We start from the raw sequence: 25307 nt of genomic DNA on the forward strand, positions 1-25307 counted from the left end.
CAGCACTATTTTGCTTCTTTTGCCTCCATGTCCCATCCTGCCTTCAATTTTGGTTTTCCTATTTCTATATGCTTATATCATATGTTGTTCCTGTACCTTTCATTGCACTGTGGTAGGTAATCCAGCTCTCACCTTCTACTTTGGTGTGTATAGCTTGCTTTGCTGAGTAACAACTTGCATGTTTTATTTTCCTACTTCAGCCTTAGGGAGAAGAAAAATCTGTCATAAAATGATATTTTTAATAATCCACATTTAGATTAATAAAATTTCTATTATAAAGTATGTGGAAAACACCACCAATTCTCCCTCTTTTTTTATATCCTTATTTGGAAAGCACATCTCAGATGCAATTGTTTTTCTAGGAGCCTGGCAATGCTCAGATCCCTCTGACAGTTTGGCAAATCCTTGTGCTGTTCCCCCCTCCTCAGTAAGGACTGGTCTGTGCATCATGTCCTTGTATGTGAGCCATTCCACTATCCCTGCACCAAAAGAGAAGGTTTTTTTTTAATCTGTTCTTATCCTAAAATGCACCCACTGGTTTTTGAGCAGGATCTGGGTTGCAGTGTGTGAGGGGAGGTTTCCCCAGGGCTGGGCACAGCTCTCACAGCTCCCAGGCGAGCAATGTCACTGGTGGCACTGACTTCACAGGGAGCACAGCTACACCAGCACTGTGTCTTTCCTAAGACAGTTTCCCTGATACTTTTGCCAGCTTCTCAGCATTTCTGAGTTATATTGGGGTCTGGTGGTCTTTTTAGCTTTCCACTTAGGATTGTACTGGCATCACTCATCAGCCTGGGTTTCACTAACATTACCTGGAGGCTGGCACTCACTGGCATTGCTGTCCTTCGCTCACTGAAAGAAGGAGATCGTCTAATGTAGCTCATTTGTGTAAAACCTGAGATCTGTAGAACAAGGTAAGCATTTTGCTGCCTGGTTTTCAAGCATTTAGATTCTGTCTATAATCTCCCTCTTGTTTTGAAGTGCAGGAAGGGCAGGAATTCCAGAACAGGGTTATGAGGAGGCTTGGCCACAGTCAGTTAATGGGCACTGCACTTACTGAGCAGGGAGGTGATTACTTGTAGGCAATCAGACACAGATTTATGGGCAAAGGATGGGAAAGCTTGAAAGAACTGTAATCCTCCTGAATTTTTATTTTTAATCATAGTTACAGAAAGAAGCCAAACCCCAAACCTTCAGTAAATCTAAAATTCAGGATAACTGCTACCAGAAATCTTCTAAAATGAAACTCTCATGCTAACAGTATATTATTTGATATCAAAATGTTATAAAATTATTAAAAAATTTATTAGATTGGAAAAAAAATGTTCAGACTTAGTTGAAATGGAGACACCTCTGGAGAAAAATGCGGTTACAAGGGTCACATAACTCAGGAATACTGTGTTCCAATCAAAGAAACTGAAGAATAATAACACATGAAAAATAATGTGACTTGAATAATTTTATAAAACTGCAGGAGAAGTTCAGATATGAGGAGTGTGCATGGTAATAGCTGAGATATACAGGGCAATTATCACTTTCTCAGCAAGGTGTCATTTTGCAATTTAGTTTTTACCTGAGTTTTATATCTCAGATGAGAACTGGGACTCGGAGAATAAGAGAATCCATAGATATCATATTATAGTGTTGATGCAGCATTGACTTTGAAGGAAGGATGGGATTGGGTCCCTTTTTTGGTAGTAATGATGTTACTTTTTTTGAGTGCCAACCCAGTTAATCCTGACAAAGGTGACCTTTTGAGATACTGAATCACAGCACAGTGTGGGAAGGTTGTCATGAGGTGACTGTGATGCCTCCCATCCAAAATCTTTATTGTTTTTGGGGAATTAAAAAAGAGGGGCAGATACATTTTGATTTCCATTACTTTAAGTCAAAGGTGTTGTATTTTGAATAACACCAACCTACATATCTTAAGGAGCTACTGGTGATGGCAAGTGCTTTTTTTGCTTTAACTTAAGACATTGCAAATGGGAGATTTAAACACACACATGCATCTGTGTATCATCTTTTCAATAAGAGGCAGTAAAGAAAACACAATATTGATCAGCCTCTGTGTGCTTTAAGAATTTAATTATTATTACCATGCCTCTCCCCATGCTGTGAGGAAGTACAGATCAAATGCTCTGTACACCATATTCGAAATGTATTAATAAAAAATCCCTGGCACATTATTAAAAAATATTTTCAGTTAATGCAGAAAGACAGAAACACCACTGCATTACAAAAAGTATAATTTTTGCACATAGTAAAGATCCTAACCGCTACTTTACTGAAATCCATGGAGATGATTAGAGCTTTCAAAGAACAAAACAAAAAAACAATCAAGGAATTAGGCTGTTTTGTTGATGCCTTGCTTAGGTTACTAATAAACTTTGTCAGCTAGGAAAAATGAGAACTGATTTTGCAGGAGATGTGTATGAGAAAAAGTAACTGTACACAGATATATTTTGACAAAATCCTATAGATGAGATTAGTCAATTTCTGGCTCAGAAATAACAGTTCCCTCCAGTGAATTATGTCAATGATTTTTAAAGCAGTAAAATGTTTGTTCTCTGAATCACTTTAGGTGTCTGTTCCTTTATTTTCCTTGAACATAAACAGCACAGTGTTGGAAAGAAGCCCAGGCCATAGTAGATGCATTATATTATTGCTAATGTGATTAACCCAAAGTAAAACATTAAATCCTCCTGAGGCATTAGTCTAAATAATGAGATGACCAACTCTAAGTTCCCTAGGCTCACGGCATGGGGGAAAATACATGATGCACTTCATCTCTTGCATTGACATTTGAAATTTATCATATGAAGCTGGCACTGGGAGCAATTGTGCACAGAGCCATTGTAAGGCAGAGTAATGCTGGTCAAGCTTGGTGCTCATTACAAGCAGAACATGCTGAGGAAATGCCTCTGCCTTTGCTGCTGGGATCTGATGCCATGGAGGCCATCACCCTTCTGCCCATTTAGCCTACTCCTTTCACAAGAAGCTTGTAAATCAGCTGCATTGTTTAAGATCATATTCAATTCCTGCTTTGAAATATGTTCACCTGAGTTCTATCTGAAGTGCTCAGAACAGCAGAGAATTGTAGTAAGGACTTGTATGGATTGACTGACCCAAGGCTGTACAAAGCAGGTTGAAGGTATATTCTCCTGCATACCATATAAGATATGCTGTACTATTTTTAAAAATCAAATATTAAATCAAAATGGAAGTTCTGAATTCTCAACACTGTGCAGCACAAGGGTGTGTAGAGCTGAGGTCATTGCTCATAGGCAGAGATGCTGCAGTGCATAATCTGAGTAAGCACTGATAGGATCTTTCCATGTTTCCTTGTGTAAGAAAAAGGGCTCAGACTCAGGAAAATGTTAGGTATTTACCTAATTGTGCCTAATTTTTCATTGTCTGATGTACACAGTGCCAATAATTATTACCCTTTTGTTTAAATGACAGAATAACACCTGTGCACATTTGTGTCAAAACACACTTTAAAACTGCTTTAAATACAGCAGGATGAACGGTAGTGTCTTTTCTGAAGGCAATGTTCTAAGACACTGCTTAATGGAAAATTAACTTCTCATTTATTTTCCACCACTTTGCTTCTCAGCAAGACAGAATAAGATAGTCACTCAAAGACACCCATTTTATTTAATTTTTAGTATACCATTTAAAACCCCAAACCTACATAGATTATATCCTCCTGATTTAGCAAATATCAATTAATGCATAATGGTCTTTTTGACAGAGTGACTATAGAAATGTTGGAAAAGTGTGCTTTCTTTATCTAGTGTTTATGCTGTTCAATGTTGCTTTTATTTCATGAGTTGTTTGATAATTGCACTGTTTAGTTTAGATAGGGCAAATGTCTGCTGATTTTAAATTTGTTTTTTCAATATAATCCTTTAAGAAACTTGGTCATCCTTACCAGTTTAGATATTTTGTGACTGTTTAAAATAATATTTAGGCCATTCATACAAAAACTTACTGTATCTAAAATAGACACGGATCTATTTATGCTCTATGTATTTGCAGTGTTTGTAATGTGAGGCAATGCAAAGCTGTTACTGACATAAATGTGTGTGTGTGCATTCCCACAAACACCCTCTAAGCCCTTGATCTGCAGAGGTTTCAGAGAGAAAAAATATTTTCTGGTGCAGTTGGCAAATTTGGAGCAGATGTCATCCAAAACTGAGACCTGCCAGTGGCACAGGGCTCGTGGAGCAGCAGATGTGGCTTTGGGACAGAGCTGTTCAGGGGCTTTTTTTCCTTTTCACTTTGCAGATGACTTTCCCTTGTACAGCAACACCAGTGAAAGATAGGCACTTGTGAGTTGGTTGCTGTGCTTATCAAGAACTATAGGAAATGGACTTATTTCAGAGTGTGCAAAGGCCTCTTGTAGAGTTCAGAAAATACACTACATACAAATTCTAGGCTTGGGGTTATTTTGAATTGCTTTTACTCATGGTTTTCTTGAATTGTTTTTATTCACATTTGTCTTGAATTGTTTTTACTCACATTTCTAAACATGTATGACCTGTGAAAAATTTATTTGGAGAGAATAAGAGTTTAAATGGAATGTAAATGATCCAGAAGTTCGAATCTGGTGCCCTTACAGATGAAATTAAACTCGAATTCATGTATTTGTATTGTGTTACATTGCATTCAGGAGAATGGAGGAACTATCAGGCATTTGTTTTGCATTTGAGCTTTCTTATTCTGACAAAGAAAGGTTTCAGGTGTCAATGTTGGCTTTTTCCTTTTGCATCAGCAACTCAGCTGTGGCTGCAAATTCCTCGATTCTGTTGATCTCAAGTCAAAAATTTCCTAATTTTGTTTTGGTAATGAACCAAATTGGCATTTTTGCCTCATTTGCTGGGGGCTAGCTTGTAAACATGTGTTTTGAGATTTTTTTTAATACTGCCTGCAGCAGTCCTTGCAAACTTTTCATGAACAGCCAGGAGGAGGGTTAATCAGCCCTTTGTTGAACAGTACTTATAATTGGGAAACACTGGTAAAACACTTTCATTTTAATTAAATTAAGTATCTTTTTTCACAAGTGCATTTGAAGACACTCTTCAAAGTTTCTAGTGCTTGGGTTTTCTAATTTAAATTTTATTTTTTTCTTCTCTCTATAGCCATATACAGCTTGAGCAATAATCCTGAAGCACTCAGTTGGAGTTTAAAATGAGTGCAGGGGAAAAGGAGTTCTGGAAGGATGAGATAGGGAGTGTGCTGTAAAGTTTCATAGTTTTATTTAAGCTTCTTGTGTTGCTTTGTAGTGTGTTGGGAGGTGTTTGCTGCATCATGGTTAAGAAAAGGACTCAATTCCCATCGCCTTCTTGTAAAAATAGGAATAAACTGCTCTATGTAGCAACTATGAGCTATCTGAATTCTAGCTGTGATGACAAGGAAAGCAATAGCTTGCATGAGATTAAGAAGAGACAAAGTGAGAAAGTGGAGTGAGAAATTGCCTTGATCAGGGATTCTGAAAGCATAGTATACTTCTGTCTACAGGCCAAGAAAATAAATGAATGTCATTATGACATCCTGCACCAGCTAAGGATCTGTCCCCATTTCTCCACTGCCACTCAGCTTCCCTGGGCTCTAAGTACTTCTCTGTGGCCAGTGACTTCAGGCAATGTGATATTTCTGTTGGTGTATTCATAAATATGTGATATTTTGGTATTGGCTTCAGGTTCCTACCTTACTGAGCAGAGCTAGTAAACTTCAGAGCTGAAAGGCAAATCTACTGCCTAAAACAAGTCTAATGCCTAAATCTCCCCAGAGATTCACAGAATCATTTAGGTTGGAAAAGATCCTTAAGAATGTGGAGTTCAACCATTAGCCCAGTACTGCCAAGTCCACAACTACAGCCTGGCCACATCTACATCTGGAAAGGCAAGATCCTTCTTCCCTTCTTTTGTGAATTAACTTTATTTTTAAAAGTGCGTCATTACTCCTTTCTGGGACATGAAAGCTGTAAATCATATCAACATTTGCTTAATCTAACCTGGGGAGCTTGTATTTATAATTCTGATTTTCAATGGAAGTGATAGGAAAGTGGCTCACATCCATTATGACTTAGATTTCAAAGTCACAAAGTGATACAAAGAAATGCTCTGATGGAGAATTCAGTGTCTCTTTCTCAGTATTGCATTGAGCATAAATAAGAATGTACCTTGGCTGCAGACTGTCTTTTGGAATTAAGTTGAGAAAATAGAATTCAAATTCAAGTATATGCATATGTAAGGGTTACTAGATCAGAAAGCATGTGAGCAGTCATTCTTCTGTAGACTAATGAATAGGGTACTGGAAGACCTGGATTCTGAATTTCTGTGCCAAAGATGAATGTATTTTAGTTGATAACTCATTTAAAATGGAACAGAAATACTTGCTTGGACAGAAGCTGGCATCTCCTTAGTGAACACATTACCACCAGTCTAACAATAATTTTATCTAATTTTCTAGTGAACTAAAATTATTTTCTAACTTCTCTGTTTTCCTTACCTCATGATGCATATGCAGCCAGACATAGAACTGGTGAGATTTGGGTTAGAATTCTTCCAGAAGGGTGGAAGAAATTGAATGAGGCAGAGGAACAAAGCATCAAACCCACACAGGCTGAGGGTGAGCGGGGCTGTGGCTGCTGTGGCTCGATGGGAAACAGGCTGCCCTGGCATCTGCAGGGGCTCTTTGCAGTGGAGATTAGAAAAGGCTCAAATCAAGATGTAGGCAGACTCCCTGAACAACTCTGTAATTTCTGACCAGGCTTAGTGCTCATGAATAAGTGAATAGTAAAGGCAACTGAGTAGATCCAAGGTCACCCTATACAACACCTTGTACGATAAAATGAGCAAAGACTATTTGGTTTTTTTTAGGATTCCTGTTTGGGTATTGTACATAAACAGCACTTATACATAAACTTTTGTACAAACATCTTTTCTGTATATTTATTTGCATAGAAAATATTTTTGATTTATAAAACCATAATTTTATGCATGGTTTCAAGATCCCTTTATATATTATTTGTCATTATAACAAAATGGTGTATCTATTTGGAGAAGTAAAAAATGCAGAAGCAGAATATAAATTTAAGAGCATTGAAATCAAATACTTCTTGCTGAGACAAGAGGTGATTTTCTCATTTAAAAGCTCATCAATGTACTGACCAACCAGTCACTGTTGGGCTGTTTCTGATAACTCACTATACAAAAGTCTCTATTACACTGTAATTATCTGTTTATTAAAAGCTAAAAGCCCAGACTACCATAGAGAGCCTCGATTACTTAATATCTGCTTTAATTAACTTTTCACATTCAACTAATTCTGGAACAATTTGATAGGCTTGTTATCAAGCATGCCAGAACTGTCCTTCCACTCTACATTTTAAAAAAGAACACAAAGTTCAGAATTTCCAGAGGAATGCTTCACGAGAACTGCAAGTTTCATAAAAGTTGAAGTCACAGTTCTCTTCTACCACAAAGTTCCTCTGCAAACCCAGATGTACCCAGTAATGTTTTTATTTTTTAGATTCATTATTGTTTTGTTAGAATATTTATGTCATAGTCCATATGTTGCATAAGACCGTTAGGGCCTGTAAGACCCCAAATCTTCCCAGTTAGCACCTTTATTCTTGTTGGAAGACACAAGGTCTGTTTTCAGTTTTTTTTCCCTTGATGTAGAGTTTAAAAATGGAATGAAATATTTTTTTGCACTTTGTGGAATATTTGATAACAGAAGCGAAAACTACAGGAAAGATTAAAAAAAACTGAGAATGTTTGAAAACTTCTTGGTCTTTTTCATACTGAAGTGATATATTAGGCCATGCTGAAAACTTTTATCCCTTCTAGATGAAACATTCATTTCATATTTTCTTACTGAAGAAATTCTAGTATTCTTAGTCAAGCAAAATAGGAGAAGGATGAACATACACACTTTCGAAATTATGCAAACTAACAAATGTGAAAACCATTAATTCCATGCTCTTCTGACAGCATCACACAGTTCTTAAAATATCAAAGTTCAGTGAGTTTTGTGACCACTTGTTTTGCAGAAAGCATCAGTTTCTGACCAATAATAGAAAGAATTCAGCAGTATCTTGTTCAATAATTGAAGACCAGGAATCTAAGATTCATCTTAGTAAATATGATCCTTATTTTTTATAGAGTCCAGTTTGATACCAGATATTTATCTCAAATTTTAAAGGCTCAAACTGTTTTTTTGTACCTTTTGCTTACATTCAAATGACACAGTTTGGACATATGATTGAAATAAACTAGGTTTATGCTTGCTCCAATTTAATTCTGACAGAGTAGTTAGAGCTCCAGATTAATTTGTGATATTTTGGTAGAAAGCAATCATCAGTCTCATTCCAAAGTTCCAAATAAGTAAGATTGTTCCCTAGGACTATTTCCACATTGGTTTATTTGATTCTTTGTAACTTGAATAACTTCATTATATTGACTGCTGCATAGCAGTTACCTTTTGTATGACAAGGAGAAAAGTTTTAATGGGAGAACAAAGTTACTGCTTTAGATGGAAGAAAACTTTTTTAGCATACTCAGACATATCAAAGCAACAGTATTTTAAAATAGGATAAACTATATAGTTTGACTGACACAAATCCAGCTGGATGGTTTGTATTCCAAATTATAGATTTATTTATAGTTTTCTGGAACTATTCATGGGTTTTGGCCTGTGAAAAGTTAATCTTATAATTTGCTGCTAATAGACTGAAAGGCATGAATCTTTTATTGTTGTGTAATTTTCCTTCTCTCCTGTACCAAAATATTCTAGCAAGAAAAATGTATCTTTCACATATTTCTTTTTCTGTTTTCAATAGCCATGTGGAGCTAGACATACAAGCTGTGTGAAGTGGGATTTAATTGTCTGCTCTGTTAGGAGACTGCTCAAAATTAGACCCTTATGGCCAATAAAGACCAACAGAATGATAGCTGGAGTCATGTACAAATCATGCACGAGTCACAACTGCAATCCAGAATCTCCCATTCAACATCTGCCCTGAGCTGCCTCCACAGTAGCAGTCAGAAAGCCAAGTCCTCTGTATTTTAGTCTTTTATTTTGTTATCAAGCACAAATGTTTATAAATCTTGTTTAGTGCTATTCAGGCAAAATGATGTGGTGAATAACTGTGAGAGATCAAGTGCACACCTAATCTTTGCAGAGAAGTCCCCTGCAAATAAATGACAGGCATTTCAGGAGATCACTGAGATTCCTTACCTGGATGATTTCTCATTTTCATATAGAAATGAAAGGAAATTATCAAATTTCTTTTTTTATAACAACATCCAATACGTTTAATATCCAATTTTTAGTGCTTCTTGATTTATAGCATTTCTCAGGCTCATCACGCTCTAGCTACCATTACAAAAGCTGTTACCATCTTAATCCTTTCAGTGTGGGGATCCCCCAAGAAATGTTTCCTTTGCTCAAAGATAATTTGATGTGTGATGTTGAACTCCTCTGGGTTTGAAGCAGAATGCCTTTCTAATATGGCTTCAGTCAGGAACTCCAGACCATTTGCTATTTCTTGTATTTACTGCATACACAAGAAGTACTTACATACATACAAATACAGAACTGGTGGCAAAAATCACCAACCAAAGAAAAAGTAGCACATCTAGCAATATTTTTGTATTAAAAAAGGTCCTTGACTCAGTTCTAACCCAGTATTTTAGCCTGTGCTACTACAGGGGATCAAGGGAAAAAATGTAATAAACCAGCATCTGATCTTCTGCTCTCTGTGACCCCTGTCACAAGTAATTAATACATTACCATGCAAATTATTCAAATGCTGAATGTCAGTGATCTCTTGGCTGAACCTTTCTGCCTTTTCCACTGTCTTCCTGGACCACTTGCTCCCCACCCTGCTGGGTAGGTGAGTTACTGGGTGGACAACGACTGGCAGCCACGCAGTTTCCTAAGTATTCACAAATTCCTTGTTTCTGTTGTACCCAGAATATTGTGTGCAAGCTTGATGGAGCTCATCAGCAAAACAATGTGTCATGAAGATAATGCTCCTTCAATAACTCTGGGACAGCATTTCCTCTGAGCATTTTTTGTGAGCTGTCCATGAACACACGAAAACTTCCTTGTTTGTTTAATTTACTTGAATAATTTTCAAGGTATTCTTCACAATCATGAAAATCACTTTTTAATGTAGATTTTGTGACCTGAGAGTCTGCACATTGATCAGTAACATCCTAAGGCTGAGGAGAGCCTAGGGGTCAGCAATATGTTTTGTCATGTATATGCCATTAGTGGTAGTGCAGGAATATTCAAACTATCATCAGTATAAAAGGTGCCAGGCAGAAGGCTGTCCTGCAGATGTTCACAGGAACAGATTGTTGGCCAGCTAAGGACAGAACATTAAAAATAGTTGCAGCATTTATGGTTAGACTTGTTACATTAAATTACAGCTGTTTCTGGATTTCAAAGGGGTTTTTTAGGATTAAATGCTTTTCCAGGCAAAGACAATGTGATCTCTCTTGAAAGTATGTCTGGGTGAAAAAATTCTCAGTGGGCTGAAGAGACTTGGCTGAAATTGGGCTCTCAACAGAAGTGTTTATTGCAGTGTGATTTAAATACACACTGTACCATGGCTAAAGTACAATATGATCCTGCAAACCAGATCAAACTTTGTTTATTGGAGCTATATTTGTTACTGGGAGGGAACACCAGTTAGGCTGATTATGACTGTTCTAAACACAAAACAAAATAATAACCAGTACAAAGTGCAGAGAAATACAACCGTGCTCGAAAATATCCTGCCTTTAATTGCACTGTTCATCTCTATGTTGTGGTCACTCGCAAATTACAGTTGAAGATTCTGTTTCCAACAGTAAATAACAGATGCTTCACTTCAACTAAACTGTTTTCCTGGACTCTAGAGGAAATATGACCCAAAGGAATATGGTTATAGAAGAGAGAATCTGCCAAGGCCAGGAAAAAATATTTAGCTAAACCTTCTTTTCTAAACTGGCTTTCCTTCTTCTTCATAAATGAGGATAGGAACATGTGTTCAAAGGAATACAAGCAAAAAAATTAACAAGGTTCATAATAATTTCTAGGTATTGAATTATGGATCATCTGAAGATATGTACACACACTCTTGGCTGGTACATTCAGCTTGTCTCATGAACCAGCCATGTTTCAGGATGGATAATCCTTGTGTGCCCATGTGAGGGAAAAAGGAAAGCCAAGATGTGTGTCCTTAATTTAGGAATAAATGAGAGGCATTAGACATAACTCTAGTTTGACTCTAGTTCATAGGAAGGGCTGTAAGGAGATGTACTGCCTCATGCTCTTCTCCATGAGCAGAGCAGCACTCTGTGATGCAGTGGAATATTCTGATGAGGCTTCTCTTAACCCGGCACAGGATCATTCCTCCTTGCCTCAGCTGACTGCAGCCTGTTGCCCAGATCATCTGTCAGGAGCCCATTCTGTCCTTTCTGCAGCACCCCCTTGAACACAGCTGGACACAGGGAATGCTGCTACAGAGTTTGGGAATAATGAAAATAATATTTTTTTTTACTGAAGCTGTAGTGGTGTAATCCTGGCCAACAACATGATGTGTAACTGTGAGCAACTCAGTGAGCTACTGTGGTTGCTCTGTCATAAAGTTCAGTCTTCCAGCAGTCTATAACTAGCTGTTAAAGGGCTGAGATAAACACAGAACCATATTCTATTAACCAGGTTTTTGGGTTGTTTTGTGGTAGACAGCCATAGTCATACACAGTCATGGCACAACATTTCATCCCCCTGCCCATCTACATCCCTAATGAGCCATCCTGGTAAACATATGCACTGCCTTAGCCTTTGATGTTGAAACAAACTATTGGATACTGGGGGATCCAAAATGTTGGATACTTCTGCTGAGTGAGATGATTTGCTGAGAATCTGAGTTTGGTCAGCCTTGGTCATCCCCCAAAAATGCGGAATGCCAGGCCTCAGTACTTAGAGAAAGTTGGATGTTTGGAACTGAAGTTTTAGGTGAACTAGAAACAGTGTGATTTTAAGGGCAGCCAGGCACACAGCTCTTTTCTAAAATGCATTTATCAACAGTAATGTACAGACAGGCACAGTAGTAAAAGCTACAATTCAAAGCTGCTCAGTATTTATTTAGATTATGGAATAAAATTTGTCCTATTAACTGAACAGCTGCAAAGAGATGCACAAAGAGTCTGGGAATCTCTTGACAAACATTTACACAGAAGGTGATGATAAACAAACAAGACCTAATACCTAGCACAATGCTTTTATAGGACATGTTTTATTAACAGCTTCGAATTTTTGCTCTGCCTGTCAGGAGAATCCTTTATTCTCAAACCTCTCACTGCAGATTTACTGTAAGATGTAGCTCTCTATTTTTAATCAGAGTATGGGGAATGAAGGGAATCATATATCCAAAAGCATTAGCAAGTAATGCTCAGTGTCTCTGAAGGCACATTTATTGAATAGCTCAATTTGACTGCGAACTTAAGTGGCTATTTCTGTTTTGTTGTTGATGTATTATGAAATTATTCTCACATGCTGATCCAGGTTTATTCATTGTCTGCCAAGAACTGAATATTGTAGTCCTTTCACATGGGGAGTAAAAGCAATTTTTTTTCTGATATAGTTTTAAGATAAGTCAAAAGACAATGTATTACTTAGGAATGTGGTGCAGCCAGCTCTGCTGTCGGTGTGGCAGCTGATAGTGCTGCAAACACCTGCACCACCTCTGTGCTGGAAGTGCTGCTCTGCACCAGACAGCTGGGAACTTCCAAATGCAACCTTCAAAAAGGGAACACACAACACCCCCTGAAACTCAGAGTTTCAGGTGTTTAGAAAGGAGACAGCTAAAATAAATAAGACATTTCCAAAAGTGTGTATTTCATTCTTTTAGAACAAAGTGAAGAAATATTTGGTCTTTGCCAAGAATTGTAAGACTAATTTTGAAGGCTGCTGTGTATGAGTAAATGCAGTAGTAAAATGAGAATTATTGGTATGAATTTCTTTTAAAACTGTGTTTTGACATATAGACACGTTTAAATATAAATTTTGTTTTTAGCAGGTCATATTTCCAAGGCTTTAAGAACTTTTCTCAGATTCAAGATAGAGTTTGAGTAGGAATATATGTTTTAATATAATTAATTTGTTAAATAAAAGGAACAAAAATTATTATTAATAAATTCAGTGGATTTCTGGGATCCATTTAAGCTTTTTTTTTTTTTTTTTTTCCCAAAAGCTCTCAGCTGGTTTCTTGTGACACAGCTGATTGATATTGCTGCATTATATGGGAGATGGAAGTTGAGCCTTTTTGGGTAGCACATGGTTAATTTTGATAGTGTATCTTACTACATGTTTTAACAACAATTTTTAAAGTGTTGTATAAGCCATACATATTCCTGGAATAAATTAACTGGTAGCTATCTCTGAGGACACATCCTAATCTTGCCTCTAAAAATAGAGTGACAGATTATATTTACATTATGTTAAATTTTAACTGAAAAAGAAAAGTGGTAGATCTGGTTCCCTGGAACACTGGGGAATCTCAGAGAGGAGTTTCAAACTGCCCTGGGAAGGTGCTGGGGAATTACACCAAGCAACTGGTGTCATTTGCCACAGCTCCATAACTTTCCTCAGCAAACTCATCTACTAGAATCCATACAAATGTCAATTTTCATGAATTACCACCACTTTTGAATACAATTACTTAGCATAACTAATTAGGACTAAAAAGATAAATGCTGGTAGCTAAGGACAAAAGTCCACATCGAGGTGTAATAAATTATAAATACAGTTAAATATCTTCACTAGAAGGAGAAATCAGAACCTCAAGATAAATTTGTAATTAAAGATGTCTATTTAAAATTTTATCTCAATTTGACCTCCTCATAATTTATGAAGATGTATGTTCCAGTGTCAAGACATTAAGTGGAAATTATGAGCCTAATAGCTTTATAGTAAAAAAAAATCGATATCCTGATTACAAACCCAATTTATTTTATTGATAAAGATGTCTGGCAGATCTGATGGGACTCAGAGGAAATCCTCAGAGATGGGCATTTCAAATCAGTAATCATTGTGTACTTTCAGTGTCTTTGGTGAAATCTATTATACAAGAGGCCAGAGAAAGAAGAACTTGCATTGAACAGTATAAACAGTTAATATGAGAGTCAGCCCCTCACTTGTGGTCTTGGGGGGGCTTTGCACCTCTGGGTAGCCCTAAGTAGCAGAAGAAATGCCATTGCATCCTATTAATTTTCTTGCTAGTGAAAGCATGGCACAGTCTTAATTTAAAAATTCCCTAAAGAGCTAAACCACAGGGGGAATCTAGTGACCCAGGCTCTCAGACTGCACTCTGACTACTGCTCACAGCCTTTTTGCCTTACTGTATTCTCAGCATTATTCCTTATCTCCCATTATAGAAACCCAGACTGATTTGCTCCCCGAGATCTAATGAGAAAGCTCTTCCTCACCCACGTTTCTGTTGCCACACAGAAAAACTCTTGCTGACTGACAGTAAAAAAATGGCAAATCTCAGAAAGATGACTGATAGTGCCAGAGTATATCCAAACTGTAATGGCCTTGATTGACATTATGGGACATGAGACATGTCATGAAGAAGAATCAAACTGTCACAGAAATAGAAAACCTCCACCCTGTACATGGATGCCTGCATCCATGTTTATCCAGTACACTTGTACGCTAGTCCTTGTTTTGTCTGCAGTTTCATCTATGTCTTTGTAAAAACCCCAGTTTGGTTATCTTCAGCTGCTGTTTTATAGCAAGAGTCTGACAATGAAGGCTTGTAATCAGATACCATTTTGCAAACAAGGAAAACATATGCTATATATAGAATAAATGATAAGGAATTGTGAATTGCAGACCTATCTTGATACTGAGGATTTCTGTGGTGATCTTGCAAATCACAGTAGGGAGTTCTGAATGGATTGTGAAGTAACCATAATCAATAACCAGCATGAGTACACTAATTGTTAAACGTTGGGTTTCAAAAAAGCACACTTGGAAGGACGCTGCATTTAAATTAGATCCTTTTTACTCCAGTTTTCTATTTCCCTCTATCTTGCAATTTAACCTCCCTTGTCATTCGTTGCTTTCTGTGAATACAAGTGACTATGAAATAATTTAAAAAATAATATAGTGAAGAAGAATATGCAAAACAACGTGCAATAAATTAATGCCTGAATGAGGCAGCAGCAGAAGAAGATTTTTCCAACATATTCTCACTATAATCAGAAATGCATGGTTTATTACATGCTTGTGTAGTAACTACAGATTTTAGGATGAAGGCAAAATCTGCCTGTATAGCTCTTTCTTCAGCAGCAAGGAGGACACTATTAAGATGTATTCATGGTGTTTAAAAGGAGCAGTAGTGAAACAAATTCTCAGGAAACAAGGATGTGACTGACCTATGTCTAAGCCCATAACAAACTTAGGTAGAACCTGTTCCTTGTGGTGTGGAGCCTCTAACAGGTACATAAATACTCCCTTTGTGTGTGTTAAAGCTCATAAAAAGCACATAGGTAAGCATTAGGAAGCTGTAAGGATGTAGGGGTGGATCTGGAGGGATCCCGTTCCGCTCTGCTGGCTGGTGCTGGGCAGGCAGTACTGACCTGATCTGCAGCCAGGAGAGCATTGGGGTGGTGCCCCCCCCAAACACCCAGACCGTGAAGAACACCATCAGCAGGGCAGTGCTGAACATCATCTGCTTGGGCTGGGAGCCCGTGTCCCGAATGGCCAACGCAAACGCAATCGCGCCTCGTAAACCTGAAACCAGACAAGGGTGATGAACTTCATGCGAGGCAGAAACAGAATTTTAATATTTTCAGTCCAAACCCAGTTCCAAGGGCAGAGAAAAGTTTCAGATCGTAATCCTGTTTATAAAGTACTGAATTGTGCTAAGTGAAAGGGTGGGATTTAATGCAGCAAATTTGCAAGAGTGAACAATGAAAGTACTCTCATATTCACATAATAATCATGCTTTTGCTTGATGTTCACTGAATTCTTTGTCTTGAATAATTGCAAATTAAGTATTAATCTGAACTTAATGCAGGTTGAAAGAGAAATCTGTATCCTATGTTAAGTAAGACTACTCATGAAGTTAGGAGCAAGTGAAAAAAAGGATTGACATTAAAATCTGTACCTAAATATGCTATTCATTTCTTCCTTGAAAATATAGAATATATTCCATTAAAATAATTTAATGTTCTAAGACTAGTCAGAAAAACATGACTTACAAGCAATGAATAGTTTTTCAAAGGTGATTTTAAATATCTAAAAGGGGATGCAGAATAAATTAATGTATTTGAAACATTATAATAGTTGTAGAATTATACACCCATAAAGACTGAATAAATAAGAAATTACAAAGGTGGTGAAAACAGCTAAATGAGTTTTAAAAAAAAAAGCCCCATATGTAGTAATAAGGGGACTAAATAGGTTTTGACGAAATGCCATATTTAAAAATTGAGGGGGAAAAAGCTTGCTAGTGCCTGCAGCCCTCAGGATGCATAATACAAATAATACTCCATATTTTCCAATGCCTTTCATTTATCTATTTAAATGTACCTTATAGTTTTCAAAAAAACTTCCACAAAATAATTCTAGAGAGCAAAGTCATTACGTCTATACAATACATGCTGAGCCCAAAAAGTACCTTGCAAAGTATTGAGAGATTAAATCTAGTAATCAAACCTCTTGTGAAGCACTGATGACATATGCAGAATCATTTAATTAACTGCTAAATGCAGCTATTTTTGGCCTAGAATGCCAAAGCTCTTTAACATTACATAGCTAGAATGTGAATTATTTGGTGTAGAAGCTGGGTTTCCAATTATTTGGTATAGACGTTTATCCAGGAAACAGTACAAAGCCATTTCTGCAAGGAAAAAGCAGACTGGGGTTGCACTATCTGAAAATACTCAGTGGCAGCAGGTTCAAAACCCTGCAGGCAGACACTGAGCTTGCCCTTCACTTTGCTTTTGTGTAAAAGACATCTCTGAGGATGCAGTGCTTTACTATATTCTAACAGGGGAAGAATATAATCTCATTTTAGGCATGTATCTGAGTAGGGAGTGAACTACTACCGAAATGGCCTTTATTTCAGTAGTTGCAGTGGTAATCTGGATGATTAGCACAGCTACGTTTCAGTGGAAAACAATGCTGCCTCCCACAGTTGCATCACACCTTTAATTTTAAATCTAGAACACCTCTTTTTGTAAGAGGGAATATATATATATATCTACACACGCACACACACACATATATAAAAGTTAATTAGTATGTCTTCTTGAGAGGTAGAGATGTCTAAAGCAAAATAAATAATCAAACTAAACAGCTAAAGCAATGGGAAGCAGATGAATACACTTAAAATGTAAAGACTCAATGACAAGCAAAGAACACTACTATATGTGTGTATATATATATATATATCTCAAAATACTTTTCAGGTAATAATACAAGTGAAGGAAGGGAATTTTAACAACCTCTAAAACTGAAATGGACTGAAGTTGAGGAAGAGTAAATTTGCTGTAAAACTTCAGGGAAAAATGCCACCAAAGCCCAGTGAAATGATTGGATGCAGTGGATGTTGGTGCACTTGGACAGGGTGGTGCAGCAAAGGACCAACTCTGATGAACCATTGGCAGAGATTTTCTTCCCTCATCTTTCAGAGGTGCACTGATGGCAGCTCCACATCTGTGTTAATCCATTCATCCTTGGGCTGATTCACAGATTTCCTAACAGATTTTTTTTTTTTTTTTTTTTTTTTTTTTTGTGACAGCCATTAGGGAGTCATCTTTAAGCAATGTTCTTTAATGTGCCAGAGCCTTCAAAGCAGACCAGACCAGGGTTAAGGTCCAGAGTCCCTAGAACAGGACTTGTGTGCCCTGTAGGTCTCTGAGCCATCCATTGCCCACACCCCACGCGAACACCTCTCCAAACCCAACCCTCTGAAGAGTCCAGGGCTGGAGTGTTTGTTGTTGATGGGAAAAGAATCTGCCAGGAAAGAAGACTTTCCGTGGGTAGCCCTGGTATTGTTTCAGCTGTCGTTTTCTGCTCTTTTCTTCCTTGCTTTCTTTTCTATTTAGCTGATTTCTTCACATTGCCACTTCCCACCTCTGTGTCTATGAGTGTGTAGATGTAAATGCTTGCACAACAGCTGTCTGTACATGGGCATCTTTTGGCTTAATTCTGCATTTGTGTTCATCTTCTCAGACTCCACTGATGCTGTAATGCCTTATATATATTATAACAGCAATCACCCCTGTAGCACTGTGTCTCACAAGCCTTTCTGTTGCCTATTTATATGTTGTAGAGAAGAAGAAAGCAGAGCAAAAAATAAATAAAGATGTTTGGAGAAGAGTGGAAAGTGCTATGAAGTCTAAGACTTTAAAATGTTTCTTTTTCACATGAGCAGAGACTGTTGGACTGCTCACTTTAGCTGATGTTCAACTTAATTTGACAAGCTCAGGCTTAATTAGTTCTTGTATAAAGGACTAATCAAGTTTTCATTTACAATGGAATGTTATCAGGAATCATGATCAAAAACAGTTGTAGAACTGAATCCACCCTCTGTAATGTATTTTTAGAGGAGTGGTAGAAGCAGATAAAGAATGTGATCAATCAAAATGCTCCATAATCCACATCCAAGCCTAACTCTTCCACCTTTTCTCAACTGTACTGATATGTATCCAAAAGCAGAACTTAGTGACTTCATGAGAGTTCTTTGCAGAGTAAGGTATAATCAAAGGCTAATCAACAGTGTATTTGCCTGACCTTAATTGCTTTTCTCAGCAATCACTTCAGTGATTGTGGCAGTAAAACAAGCAGTAAATGTTTGGTGGATTTGGTAATAAGATAGAAAACAAAACTAACCCCAAATTCATTGTTTTCTTCATCTGAATGTTTGATGCTGTGGTGAATGAAGGCCATTTTTCCCTGTGATCAACTAGAACCTGATGCTTTACCAGAACAGTGAAGGTGGTAAAACCCACACCGAGGTGGTGGATGCCCCATCCCTGGAAACATTCGAGGTCAGGTTGGACTGGACTCTGAGAAACCTGACCTAGTTGAAGATACCCCTGCCTATTGCAGGGGGTTGGACTAGAAAACCTTTAAAGGTTCCCTCCAGCCCAAATTGTTCTATGACAGTTGCTATAGATCATTGTAGATAATTTCCTTCAAACTCAAATTCAGTGTCTTGTTTACTCATCGGAAATGTGTCTCTTTTCTGGCAGCCATTGTCCTCTCTGCTTATCACTATATGCAGTATTATGAGTTTATAGCACTATGAACATTATTGGCAACTAAACACAAATCTTGGTGCATCTTAAAAAATAAAATTACACAGAAAATCTGTGTATCCTGTGAAGTGTGCAGCTGCTGGCAGCATGAGAGAGAGTTTATTATTATAGTTGCAGATTATGCCATTACTTTATTATAATGTAAACACATTTTTCTCTACAAAATGGAAGGGGTTTTATCTTTGAAAATCGATAAAAATTACCTTTCTGAGAATTTTAACATTTATATTTTAGAAGCCTGCAATACTACTGTTTCAGTTCTCAGCTGCTGTATTGTCTGGAAAGCTAATGTGTGTGAGTTCTCACATTCAGCTGCTGGCTGCAGGCTGCTTTCTGCTCTTGTTCTGTGGAGAATGAAATTTGAATGCAGAAAACAAGAACAGAAAAGTTAAAGAATAAGAGAGATTTCAGAAGGTTTTCCATCCTATACTTTAGCTGATGAAAACCATAAGCCAAAATGGAGCCCAGGAACTAGATACCAAATGATATGAAGCTATTTTTCGTGCTGTTGTCTAGCTGGCCACCTGCTAGGCTTACCAGGGGGATCCCCAGATCCAAGTCACCCATGGAACAATGGCAGGGAGCAGTTAGGCTGAAAGGCAGCTCCTGCTGGATGTGTCATCATCCCTCACTCCAGTCTCACCGGAATTAGCTGACATTTTCCGTGGCAGCTTTTGGCAGAAGGATTGAATGGGTATAGAAATGAACTGCTGTGTTGCTCTCTAGAGAGCTGGAATTACACAGGCACAAATGAGGCCCCCTGATGTGGAGTACTCCTGATGAGGGAGCTTGAAATGCAGCACATTGTATTTCACTCGTTATCTGGCTAAATGGATCTCTGTACATCAAGGCTGTCAATCGGGAACTTTTATCCATACAAATGTGGAATACATTTTTGCATAAAAAGCAGGAAAATTAAGCAAAAAATGTGCTGGGTTTCTAATTTTAGAAAATTATATCATCAATAGCGTAGGGGTATCTGCATTTCTGTCTTTTACTGAACAGATATTCTTAGCTTATAAGTGAGTTTTTCCTAACTAGCATTAGAAAGTCAAGTGGAATTATTTCTAGCTTGTACAAGTAAAAAAAAACGGAATCCAGATGAGCCTTAACAGTTCTGGGGAGGGTGTGCAAATCAGACTAGAACATGGCTCCCTCTTCTGGATTTTAATTTTTTTTATTATGCTACAAGGTTAACAAAATAAATAAAATTAAATATCAAGCTGGAACACATATGAAAAGGTCTGTGGAATTGAAATTATCTCATCTCATGTTTAAAAGTAAAACTGTTCCAGAAGTTTAAGGAATGGCCAAAGACCATGTCTGATCTGAGTATCAGTACTAACACTGTCCAAGTTGGATATTTATTTGCTGCTCTGTAAAATACTTTCAGGTATACTACAGGTGCCTCTAAAACAGCACAACTTAAAATTATGGCTTCCCCAAATTGTCATGTAAGTGTAGACAGGTGGGGGAGAATGGATGAAAGGCAGTGGCTTCCTGGGCAGTGGGTTTCCAAAATGTTAACTAAAACAGGGCAAGAGCACAGTGAGGCTGACCAGAAGGCATGCATTTGCTTCAGTAGCTTTGGAGAGATGCCCTTGAGTTTTAAGATAACAAATTCTTTGTGATCGATGTGGCTTTTTCTAGTGATAGATGACTATTTTTGTCATTCACTAAATGTGGACAGGAAAAATACAAAAAAAGCCAAAATAGATCTTACCTGAAAACATCATCATGTGCTGAAAGGTCCAGGGAATCTTTTGTTTTCGACCCAAGTTCAAAAGGAAAGAAAGTGGGTATATGTTGGAAGCTCTTGCTACAAAAATTGCCACCTAAAATGTAAAATGTTGAGGAAAATAGTGGACAAACTACTGATAAAACCACACTTAACCCAATTATTTCTCTAAAATTATTTTTAAGATGTAATTAAACAAATATGATATTATCTTCTTTCATGTTTTATATGCCATGTTCTAATGCTCCCTGTTCAGTGGCAGAGATCTGCCTTCCCCAGACATCCTAGTTTTATATTCATCATAATATATCTCACTTCAATCACTCTACTTCTCTCATCACATTTGTGTCACATGTGACTTCATCTTCAGCTCTTCAGGAAAATGCCCATCATCAATTGCAGAGAGAGCATTATCTCCTTGAGCAGCAGTTTGCAGAGGATAAATGTGCTTTTGGACCTGATTATTACTTCCTTATTTCCTGGCAATTCTTATTGTCTATATCCAGCACTTTTTGCTTTTTCTTCCCCTTCTCTGTGGAGATTCTTCTGATGAAGTTCTCTATTACTCCTCTGTGGAACTATCCCAAAAGTTGCCTTAATTAGAACCATGAGGCCATTATCAGATTTTAAAAGGCAGTCTGAGCTCCTTATATATGCCTTATATATGCTGTGCCACTGCCCTGTCCCATCCTGGGGCTGCAGAATGGGCTGTGCCACTGCCCTGGTGGGGCACAGCCACTCCTGGCTCCTCGCTGCCATTCAGCCCAGCCTGGAGCCGAGGGAGCTCTGGTTATTCATTTAGAAATTACATATAACAATTACTGCACGTCAACAGTGCTCCCAACTTTCAAAGCTATTACAGTTCATTTAAAGGTGATAAGCAGAGGGCTGCTGCTCTGAGCCAAAGAAAATCATTGAATAAATTGTCAGCATGAAAAGAATCTATACTGCTGTACAAGTAAGATTTATTGAGAAATCATGGCAGAATTAAAGACACAGAGCTTTTCTTACCTCTTAGGCACATGATGGTGTAAGTAATTCCATGTATGCTTGAGATATCAAGTATAAAGAAGGAAAGATTTGAGCAAAGTAGAACAGTGTGATTTTCAAGGACTTCATATTATTTAAGTAGTTTTGGGGAAGTCCTGCTTATGGCACACATCTGTGTGGAGGCAGCTCTCCAGTTTGTGGATCTGCACTGGCTACAGACAGGAAGAAAGGTTTTGTGTTGCACCTGTCCCCACAGATGTGTCCCAATACTTATCCTAATTTCCCACCTCACTTGTAAACCATTGCCAAAAGTTCCTCCGGTGGTTTAAAGCTATTTGCCAGTAGCAGAGGAGCAAAACATTAACTGTCCAAAGAATATGTGCTTACATGCATTGGGGCAGTAATTAGGATATAGGAAATAGATGACTGCACTTGGAATTTACAATATACTAATCTTTGTTATTAAAGGAACTGATTGGTTTGGTTGTTGACTTCTTTTTTCACATGGAACATGCATTCTTTTTTTATATATATATACACACATGTGTACGGAGATATGTACTTCTTTAAAGCAAAGGATACAAGTGCACCAAATATGAAAAGAGGATTGAAGATGTGATTTTGAAACGTAAAGAGCGCGAGTCCCATGTAACAGAAGATGACATTCTCAGCCAAAAAATTCATGAACTCGAACAACTTAAATGAGAGAGAAAGAACATAATTATGACTCATGTCTACAACAAACTAATGATTATCCCAAGTTCCCTTGAAATACAGAACTGTTTAGATGAAAGGAACAGAAATTGCTGCTGTTTTAATGGTGGATTTTAAACCCACCTAATTTGCTGACAAATTAGACACAAGGTGTCTTTTAGCTTTAAAAATCATAGTTGCTTGCATGTTTTTCTCTGATTTGTATTTGAAAGCTTGCCATAGACAACTGCTAAAACACATAAAGAGCAAGTAAGTTATAAGAGCTTCAATGCAAACTGCAGGGAAGCTGAGGGAAATTAGCTTCACTCATGTTTACAGGGGCGAGCCTGGGAAATGGCTCATGGTTACACAAGTGGCTGTGCATAATGCAGCCCTGGGTATGGGTACACTAAGGCCTAGGGAGAAAAAAAAATCCTAAATGGACTTTTAAGAACTCGTTCCTTTAAAATATAGCATGGTCTTTTTTATTACCATGAATATTATCCTGCAGATGGAAACTCTTATTGCACTCTATGGACATCAATATCAATACTAATTTCAAACCAAACTGTTTAAAATGTCATTTACAGGTATTATAAAATAAGCTTTAGATACATGAGTAGGGTAGAATTTCTTCTGTGAAAAAACAAGCAAGGCCAAAATATTCATTTGCCTTGAGGGGATGTTTTTGATTATATTTGCAACAGATTAAATTAAAACTAATAAAATAAATTTTCCTATATAACCACATCTGGAAAAAATCAATCATTGCTGCCAAATAACCACAGAGAGGAAAAGTCTGAAGTCACTTTGAGCTCAGGATTCTATGCTAGCAAATCCTGGTCCAGTGTTAGGACTGAAGTTTGTCAGTCTGTCTGCAACCAGCCATACATCAATATCCAGAATGTTACTATGGAGATGTTTTATTCATCTTCAGTGGGCTTATGTATTTTTTGTAATATGTTTGTGCTTCTAAAAATAAATATCAAGTAACAGTCACTAAGATTTAACAAAGGAAAAATGAGAGCTGCCACAATCATTAAAACAAATTTGAGTGGCAGAATGGCAAAAACCCATTAGTATATGGGAGGATATTTTGGACCCCATGGCAGCACCATCAATTATCTTAAGCACATATTCCATAGCCCTCAATTTGTGCTGCAGTACTGAAAAACATTAAAACAAACAGAAAATATTTGCAGGTTAGCAGACTTTAATTATTTGAATTAAATTTAGATGAGAGAAACTAGTTGTCAAAAACTTCTAAGTATGGGATCTTGTGACCCATAGAAATTATGATAAATTCTTGCATTTCCACTTGGGAGCAAACGTGATCCCATGTATTTGTGGGAATATCATCTGATGCATTATTTGAAACAATAGAAAAATATACCAGGAGTGCCATAACAGGATCTACACCTCTCGAAAATAGATATCGGTGTATATATGAAACTCTTTTGAGGGAAGGATACTGCTATGAGGAGCCACAACTGCATACTTTAATTGTTGGGGTGAGATACAGTACTCCACAGGTTTTAAAGCTGAATGATATTTCATTTTTCATGTAGAAAATCTCATTAAAGACTCAAAAAAAAAAAAAAAAGTAGATGTACTATTAATGCATTTTAGAAACAGAAATTCTTAAACTAAATTTCCCTTCTTCTATCTTCAGAACTTCTCTTTTTGGAGGAAAAAAGATTTTTTCTATATCATTGCCTTTGTTCTATACTTTTTCTCAGCAATCTTGCTAAATTCAAGCTTTTACTCTTGCCTGGAGTGCTTTCATGGCGTAGCTGATTTTAAACTTCTCACCCTTGTCTCCCAGCAATCTGATCAAGATACAATCTTTATGGATTTCTTGCAAATCCAGTTTAATGCCCCTTTTTCATTTTCCCATAACTTTACCTCCTTTTACTCACTACATGCCTCCTGCTTCTTCCTACTTCAAACTTGCAGGCTGATTTCAGTAAAAGTCAAAGAGAAAAAAGTCCTTCATTCCTGTCTGGTGTTTGCACTCAACATGAACAGCACATTTTTCCTTTGCTGTCTGGGTGAATGTGTTGTGTCCCACAGCACAGCCCTGCTGGTTTCCTTGGCCTCTGTTCACAGTGGATGCAATATTTGCAGCCACAGCATCTGTGTCAGATGCCTCCAATGCTGGAAATGAATTGCTAGACATGATTTTTTTTTTTTTTTTGTGAGAGCAAATATAATCCAAATACTTTTTTTTTTTCCCTGTGAGTTTTTCTTTTTTTTTTTTTTAATGTGTGTGTGTCTTTGCTGAACTGTGCTGGTTTTCTCCTCTTATCTCTAGTTTCTCCATATTTTGATCTTTCACTATCAGAGCACGGCTTGCTTGCTGGGAGATTAAATCCAGACTACTTTTCTTCCTTTGTGTAGCAAAAATCCAGGTGCTATTTCAATAGCTAAATCAGAGCTGGCTCCACTCCTTCCTATTCTAAGCACAACCATGATATGGTCTATTATCAAAGATTCAGCTCCTTAAAATGGTAGCAGTAGCTTGTTAGCTTCATTTAGAATCT

General features: G+C 37.4%; 1 protein-coding gene across 3 annotated transcripts in view; it reads right to left on the bottom strand.

Annotated features, from left to right (window-relative positions):
• The window catches only part of SLC9A9 (solute carrier family 9 member A9), a 177514-nt gene that overhangs the window by 53213 nt on the left and 98994 nt on the right, over window positions 1-25307 (bottom strand). For 2 of the 3 annotated variants that reach the window (XM_072933137.1, XM_002195706.6), the window contains exons 10-12: window positions 22654-22767; window positions 21067-21178; window positions 15654-15807 (exon numbers count right to left, since the gene is read on the bottom strand). In XM_072933137.1, coding sequence (XP_072789238.1) covers window positions 15654-15807; window positions 21067-21178; window positions 22654-22767 — 380 coding nt within the window. The remainder of the gene's footprint in view (window positions 1-15653; window positions 15808-21066; window positions 21179-22653; window positions 22768-25307) is intronic. The other variant, XM_072933138.1, reaches the window with a different exon arrangement.

The sequence above is a fragment of the Taeniopygia guttata genome, chromosome 9 (genome assembly GCF_048771995.1).
Source record: "Taeniopygia guttata chromosome 9, bTaeGut7.mat, whole genome shotgun sequence".
In the NCBI taxonomy this organism is placed as follows: Eukaryota; Metazoa; Chordata; class Aves; order Passeriformes; family Estrildidae; genus Taeniopygia; species Taeniopygia guttata.